The sequence below is a fragment of the Charadrius vociferus genome, unplaced genomic scaffold (assembly GCF_000708025.1).
Source record: "Charadrius vociferus isolate BGI_N301 unplaced genomic scaffold, ASM70802v2 scaffold251, whole genome shotgun sequence".
NCBI lineage: Eukaryota > Metazoa > Chordata > Aves > Charadriiformes > Charadriidae > Charadrius > Charadrius vociferus.
In genome coordinates this window covers 917,505-925,790 of record NW_009646963.1, presented here as the reverse complement: position 1 = coordinate 925,790, position 8,286 = coordinate 917,505, and the positions used below count along the sequence as shown (strand labels likewise).

The 8,286-nt window shown below is 37.2% G+C and overlaps 1 protein-coding gene across 1 annotated transcript in view; it reads right to left on the bottom strand.

Moving 5' to 3' along the window:
• Window positions 1-1,681: 1,681 nt before the first annotated feature.
• Window positions 1,682-8,286, bottom strand: part of TTC26 (tetratricopeptide repeat domain 26) — a 51,457-nt gene continuing 44,852 nt past the window's right edge. The window contains exons 15-17 of the mRNA XM_009895262.1: window positions 6,742-6,848; window positions 3,394-3,527; window positions 1,682-2,032 (exon numbers count right to left, since the gene is read on the bottom strand). Coding sequence (XP_009893564.1) covers window positions 1,921-2,032; window positions 3,394-3,527; window positions 6,742-6,848 — 353 coding nt within the window. The 3' untranslated portion in view covers window positions 1,682-1,920. The remainder of the gene's footprint in view (window positions 2,033-3,393; window positions 3,528-6,741; window positions 6,849-8,286) is intronic.

The window sequence follows — 8,286 nt, the reverse complement described above, 5'->3', positions numbered from 1 at the left end:
ATGATCTTTAAGGTCCCTTCCAACTCTAACCATCCTATGAACCAACATGTAAAATGGTCTGCAATGGATTTGGATGCTTTTCAGCTCTCCTGCAGGTTAAGCTTCAATAAAGGGAGTAATGAGATGCATTTAACATCTGCTACAAAGCCACCAACATGAGTTTTTGAAGCTTTGTACCACAACTCATAATTATATTCTCAAATCTGTTTCCAAGTTATTTAAACTGGGAGGGAAAAGAAAAATGCCTTTTACAAGTGAAATGTGTTTTGTAACTGCTTTTAGTGAAAACACTGCTCCTTTCACACCTCTTTTGAATGAGTGTAAAGTTGCCCCTGCTGAAAGGCTCTATTATTGTTGCTAGTATGATGGATCAGTTTTCTAGATGTAAATACATGTAAATGCAAATATCCACAACTATCAATGTACTTCCAGATACCTGAATGATGATACCCACAGCTTTTGCTTAAAGCAGTAAAAACACTGATATGTTATGTGGCAGAAATGTTCCGTACACACCTAGCGTCCTTATTTTCAGCAAACTACCATAAAATCAGGACTGAGGCTATTGGCTTGCCTTCAACTGATTACTATACATGCATTTAACAACCAGTCACAAATCTGCCCTCTTCCACAGCAACATGAATATACTATTTCAACTTCTGCAGTATGAAGCAACACAGACCAACAAGACATTCAACTGTAGATTCAATTAAGAGCTTTAATCAAAGCACTGACAGTAGAGGATACAGTATTCTGAGTTTCCCCCCAAAAGATAAAAAAATACGTTGTAAGTATTTTACAAATTTACAAAATGTGATTTTTTTTTTTTTTTTTTACAAATAATATACACATTTTTTCAGTACAAAAAGCATAATACATTTCTATATAACTGTGGCCTTCTTTTAGAATTATGTACTCCCTGAACTATCCTCCTTAAAAAACAGGAGAGTATAATAAATCCCAAAGTATAACAAATGTATTGCTAATGAGGGTGGTAAATGCTGACAAAAATTATTCAAAACATCCAGTTCTTTTATCCATCAGATTATTAAACTAAGTGGATTGCTCATGTGTATTATATTAACACGAATAAATGTTTTGAGTGTCAAAAAGCAAGATTGAACAATACAGCCAGTGAAATCTCCGTTCTCTGAAAAAGATGGTACCTTCATGCTTTCCTAATGACCTACAAAGCAAATAAGCCACTTTGCAGCTTGGCGTTTTGGGTTGATTAACACTCATCTTCAGATATAATGGTAATAGAGAAAACAACCCTTTTAGTCAAAAATAAGAAATGAAGGTATTAGTTATTGAGATTTATCCAGAAAAGGACAGTGCTCAGAATACGGTTTGTGTTTTACCCCAGACAGTTATATATAGAAGTCTTTACGTATTTTCTGATACCCTGGTATCAGATACTGTCTTTTGGTTGTCTTCACCATCGTCTCTACTTGCCACATTCCATCACTTACTGAAGTAGATTTGTCTCAGTCATTTAAAAAATGATTCTTCTCCAGAGGCCTGAAGGCTTGCTGAAAAAACCCCCACAAAGCAGTCCAGCAGATTGTGTGGAGAAATCTGGGGAACATCTGAGGAGCACTTTGACTTCTGGATAGTTGGAATTACTACTAAAAACTGAAACTTTAAATGAGGAATAGAGAGTGGTGAAACACAAAAAGTACCAATAAAGCTTTAATAATAATACCCCCCCCTCCCCCCCAACCAAAAACCAAACCCCAAAACTTGCTGAATGTTTTGCAATCTCGCTGTATTGTGCTGTTGCTCAGCTGGGTCAACCTGCTCAATCATCTGAAGTGCTGCAAGGAAGGAGATATCCAGAATGCACAAGCGAAACCAAGACCCACATCTTACAGCCACACACACAATAGCAACTGACCTGGTTCATTTTGTGACACTGACTTAAACAGGGACTCTGTTCTCCTTGGCCCACTTTTTCATGATGCGGACAATGTATTCTACTTGAGAATTACCAGTGCTCTTCAGAAGATGCAGTACTTCCCGTATAGTCTCTCTACAAAGGTGAAAAGCAAAGATTTAAATGAGGGTAAGACCCAACTGATACAACAAACAATTACTCACATCCAAACTATTTTGCAAAACACGGTTCTTAGAAAGAGAAGTCCATGCATCTGCAGAGCAGGAATAGGTAAATTGCACAGTAGATGAAAACCCAGGGGATGAAATAAAAAAAAAAAAAAAAGTCTTGTATACAATTGCAACAGGGAGAGAAATTAAAAGTAAAAAAAAAAAATCAGTGAAACATGATGAGTTTGGAGTGTAGTGTCCATGCATCGGTGTATTTATATAGAAATCTTTACTTTTGCAAAATAGTTCCCCAGAACAAAGCAAACTTTTTTTTTCCTTTAGTGCTACTTGCTAGTCTTGAGTATGGCAACATCTAGCTTAATGCTGCCAAAGCACCTTACACATAAATACAAATAATGTGGAAATGAACATTACCAATAGGATAAATCAGTATGAAGCTGCAGTTTGCCAGCTGCTTTCAGCAAGAACTTGCATGCATGTTGAAAAACAAGCTATATGTATTTTACTACATCTACTGCAGTAATTGCTAAAAGGACACTTGAAGGGTGCAGTTGTTAATGAGATTATTCCAGCAGAGAAGGGAATACAGGGAAGGTGTAGAAGCCAAGATACACACCTATCAGTCATGTACATAACAGCAACTCTGGCCAGAGGAGAATGGCCATCTGGCATCACAGCAGAATATTCATGAGGGAACAGTTCTTAAATACAGCCTCACTACTCTCTCTCATTCTTCCATCCAGTGAAACGGGCTGAAAGCAAAATTATCACTAACAGATAATTTCCTTTAAGCTTTCATCAAGTAACTGTATTTGTCTGGCATGGACAGTGACTTCAGAAAAAAAATTTTAGTGAAAACACAGTCTCATCTACTAATTTTTTAGAGAAATCATGTCCTTCCTACAGCACTGAATAAATGTTTCCTTAGTTCTGTTCTATGAACCTTAAAATGTCATGGGACAGTTTTCCATTCTTATGCCATCAACATGAAATGAGGTTCTTTTTCCTCAGTTCATGAACATACTACATTTATAACTTAGCTTTTCCTAGTATAATGACTAATGTATTTTGGTTTCCTACAGTTCATAGCATTTGCTGGTAAGTTATTCTTCACCATATATTCTGTAACTGTTGGTGTGGAAGATGATACACTTCAAATTGAACACTGCATATGGAACTACTGGCCAGAGTGTCTATTCTCTGAAAGGTCAATAAAGAACTGGAACAGGATACATATTCTTAAAGCTAAGATTATGATTCTGGCCTACAGCTAACTGGAAACAGGAAAAGAGCAAAATAAATTCAGATACAACACAGAATACTCACTTAGCTTCTCGGCCAGCTATGATCATTTGAAAGACACCCACACAAGCACCTCTCTTGCCTTCCCAGTATTCAGGATTACTGTCCAATCTCTCCAGAACATCAAACGCTTTGGCTGAATAGTAAAACTGACGCATCTGCACAGAAAGTGAAATGTTATTCCTGACTATATCACCATCTTTCAAAAGGGGATTAAAAGTTTTCAGCTCAGTTTTCTGAAATCAGCAGTAAGTCATAGAAGCAATGTGCATTTTCCTGTTTTTCTGCAGGCAGCAAGTGACACAGAAGAGGCACATTTCAGTTCTACATAGGGAAACATGATATTATAACATTACTCGTCTATGTCTTTGAACATATTATAGACAAACTGCACTGTGAACTTTATTAGTTGGCAATGATCAGCACTGTTGTTTTGATCATATACAGATAACACTAGCTTAAAGAGCTTTTTTTATGAGGTGTCCTATCTAGTGTCGTACAGACTATAACGAAGCCCTTGATAGAATATCAGCTTCAAACTAGTCCAAACATTTGAAAATGGAACCGCTTTTCCTCATGTAGAGATAGTAACAGAGACATATTTGGATGTCTTTTGAATGAGTAATAATTCCCTTTTCCTCACATAAATGGTGATTTTAACCACAGCTGACTGGCATGGACTTAAATGGATGGGAATAAAGATAGTGAGTATTAACAGTATCAGATGTGTCAGCTAAGAGGAAAAAAAATAATGAATACTGATCTCTCCAAACTGGCATCTGATCTAGTTCCATTAAGCAGATACCAGTTTAATGTCCTCCTTCTATCTGACATAAAAGCAGGAAATGCTTCACCCCAAGTCATCTTATCCCTGTATGGATAAGATGGGCTATTGCATGAAAAGCAGCAAGAAATTAGCCAGAAGTCCTGTATCCCAGCTTTCTCACTGAACAACAACAATCAGCATAGCAACGGGGTATCCAGCTACACCTAGCTGCAGGACACTGTTGACCTTGCTCCATCCATGTTAATTCAGCATTCTGTTGAGTGAAGCCTAGTGCGACTGTCTTCTTAAGTTACAGCTATGGAGCGGTCTGTGGACCTCCAATATAACACAGTGTTTCAGAAACAACTGGAAAATGCTACATGAACTCAAACAACTTGAGCCTTGCCATTCAGTGGAAGAGGTACAAACAGCTAGTAGTGTATAAAGACGAGTTATAACACTACAGTAATAATTTTTGAAATTAAATCCCTTAGTCTTTGGAGCAGTCATTTATGGCCATATGTAGACATATAATTAAGCTGAAAAATTTAGTCCTGCAAGAGCTGTTTATAAGAGCTCAAGATAAATCCAAAGCGTGGACCTGCTTCTCCTCTAGAGTACAATAAGGTTTGGAGAAGAATTTAGGCAAAGTAATCAACTGATTTAAGTGAGACTTAAAATGGCCTAGAGAGAGATTTTATACAAGGTCTGATCGTCAACTTGCTTTCACAAATCACAGCTATGGGAAACACCTGAGGCATAGCCCTTTGCTTGAGCAACAAGACTTTTAGGGTGAAGATGGTGGACTGAATACTTGAAAGACGTGCAAGAGGTGATTCGCTTCATTTTAGATTAATGCTTTTGAGATCCCAAGGTAGATTTTCTGACTTTCAGTTATGTGTTTGTTAGGATTTTGGGAACATGTTACTCTGTCAGATGAAGGAAAACAGCAGAAAAGACCGTTACAGATAGTATGTGGATATTGCTGCCCTTTGGAGAGGTTGGCTGAACTGAGAATCACTGGGAGGTTTTCCAATAGGACTCAGTTTACTATCTTTCCTCTATGATGGCAAATTTCGTCACTGTATCTCTAATAAGCCTTTGCTAATAGCTGCTAGCTCTTGTGTGTATTCACTTGCATTAGGCTCCACTGAACCAGCTCAATGAACTTTACACCCGTGATCTGTGTTCTGCTCTTCTCACATCTGCCTTCTTAAAACAGTGAACTACTATATTTGCACAATCACAGAATTACAACCTGTCTTTATATTCTATATTTAATTTAAATTAAATCTAAAACGGTTGCTCCCCAAATAACTTCAGTCCACCTTCTGGCTCTTACCAATACATTCTGAAAAGCGGATGGAAAAGTGTCATGGTGAGACACAGGCCAAAGTACATCCTTTTATCCTATCACTGAGCTGCTACTCCTCTAGGTCCCAACACAGTGCAAACACCCTTGTAGATGGCAGAGAGGATGCCAGATACAGCATCCTGTTATTGTCTACTAAAACCTTGCACAGCAGTACTCTGCATAGGACAACCAATTTTTCTTTCTCCTATAGTGCCATTTACAATCCTCTCAAACATGTTTTCTTTATATGCCTCTACATCCATGCTGCAGATGAAGCTCTCACATTTTCTTTCCATGCTTTGCAGAACAGCAAAAAAACCTTGAATTGGAGTTAAGTCTCACTGTGTATTGGCACCATTTGAAGAATTAGATGTTAGGAATTTAGTCAGAATTGTAATCAGCTTCCCAAGATCTCTTCACTATTAACATAGCTTTGTATAAACTAGATTTTGGAGGTGTGATAGCAGTGTATTAGCATGGAGCACCAGAACTAGTAAACATAATCTAGAAGCTTAGTACAAGTGAGGTAGCGTATATTTGAACTTGTTCTAAAATGCCCAGACCATCCCTACTAAAGTGGACATTGTCTTGTCTAGCTTGACTTTTAAAAATATTACACAGCTTAGTCTACCCTCATGTCTTTAAAAGTCCTCCTCTAGAAAAGGTTCAAAAGAAGAACTGTTATGTGTTAGCAGGGATCCCTCTGTAGACAGTTAAGCTCACTATTTTTTCTGAGTAGTTTTATTCTTAATGACTACACACACCCCGTGTCTCTTTGCCCCACTTGGGCAGATAAAATAGTAGTTGTGGGAATTCTCCTTCCATTTCCGTATGATTAACAAAGGAGTATCTCCCATTACTGTTACAAGCTTTAAAGAAAAAAATAACACTGTCCCAGAAAAAACCACAGCATGAGGCTCCTTGCTGAATCTACGCTAGATTTGTTTTTTCCTTAAAAGTTTCTTGTCATTTCTACCAACAACAAACCCCTAGTAGGAGAAGAAACCGTTATTGTTATTGATAGCTCAAGCATGCAGGAATTTACCAAAGTTTATCAGTGGGTTGTCTACCAAGAAGGCCTGTAGGTTAAAATACTGACTAATCCTTGCCAACTCATCTACATTATTAGACATCCCACTGTTACAAAAGAAAGTTCACTAGGGATGACAATGATGAAAAGTATCCAAAAAATGGCTGTTGGTACAATCACTGAATTAACATGCCGTATACACAGTTCTAAAGAGAGACTCACTTTGTAGCAATCATTTGCAATGAGCTGCAATAGGTTAAAGGACTCCCCTGAGGTCTCCATCTTCAGATAAAGCTTCCAGGCCAGCTGTGGTTTCTTATTCATAATATCTGCAATAACAACAAAAAGTTGGGATTGTGAAGAGAATATGGCACGTACAATACTTAATGGCAGGTGGAATAAATGTTCCTAAGTTTCTTTGCTTAATGTAAATGCATGCCTCACTCTGTGAGCATGAGGTTAGGAAGGGAAACTTGTCCTTATCTTCTGCCTTACTAGCAGTAACAGCCAATTCAGAGAACACCAATGTCAAGAGGAATAATTATGACATTTACATCTCAACTTATATTTCACAGATACAGCAATAAGCGCAACTGTCGTGATTTCAGATGTGATTAAGGAACACAATGGAAAGCATTAGAGAAGTTATTTTATGCAGGACAATGAACTGTGGCAATCCATTTAGATGTTGAGATTTAGGATTATGTATTCTTACACACAGAAAAATTTTAATTGGCACTGAACTGAGATCTTTAATACTTGGTGCCCACCTCAATCTAAACATTCAATTCCCATGATGGTGGGGTGGGGTGGGCAAAGGACCTCCAAGCACAACAAAACTTGCCATTATATGTCTGCTAGAAAAAATGTTTCCAAATTCCTGAGATTTTGTGCTGGTGTTAAATTTGCCTATGACTAGAACTTTTCATTGACCTTTAACTTTAAACATCATTGCTATACACAATTAGAAAGAAAAGCAACTGAATCTTCCATCTCAGCTAGTGGAAATTCTACTAGGGTGTTTGAACAGAGTTCTACAATTTTATTTTCTGGAGATAAGAACCCATTCAGTTGAAACTGAGGTTGATATTGTTAATTCCAGAATCATTCAAGTATTGGGAGAACAGAAAATGCAAATAAGCATTCCCTTCTTTTTCAAGTCTTACCACCTACTCACAGAGTAGTTGACTATTCACACACAGACCACTCGTGCTCTTTCAAAAGAGGGACTGTTGTAGAATGGGTGGCAATCATCAACAATAAACATGTAACACCAAACCACAGGATTTATAGATACTTCTCATTTAGGAGGCAGCAAGACACCAAATCAGATTTTTCTTTCATCAGTTCCGGATACCGTACACAGTGGCAAACAGCCATTAATTTCTGAATACCAACCCATTTATCTAGAAAAATGGAGTACTGTGCTAATTCAGTGTTTTTTTAACTTCTCTTCAAGAAGAATTTGGTATAAATAGTACAATAATATTAAACAAAAAATACTGTCCAGCATCCAAAAAAGATGCATCTCTCGTACTTTTTGCCCTTTGAAAATATTTCAGCATTGAATTGTTTACAACTCAATACCTAATCATACTCTGACATGAACGTATTATAACGCTTTGCAATTTCTACAGCAGCTTTTATCCAGAAGGATCTCATAGTAATTTATGTATTTGACACAAAAAGATAACTATATTCATCACTGAACAGTTGTTTCTGCAAAGAATTCTAGCAGCTGTTTGGGAATAAAATTAAAAATTTTAA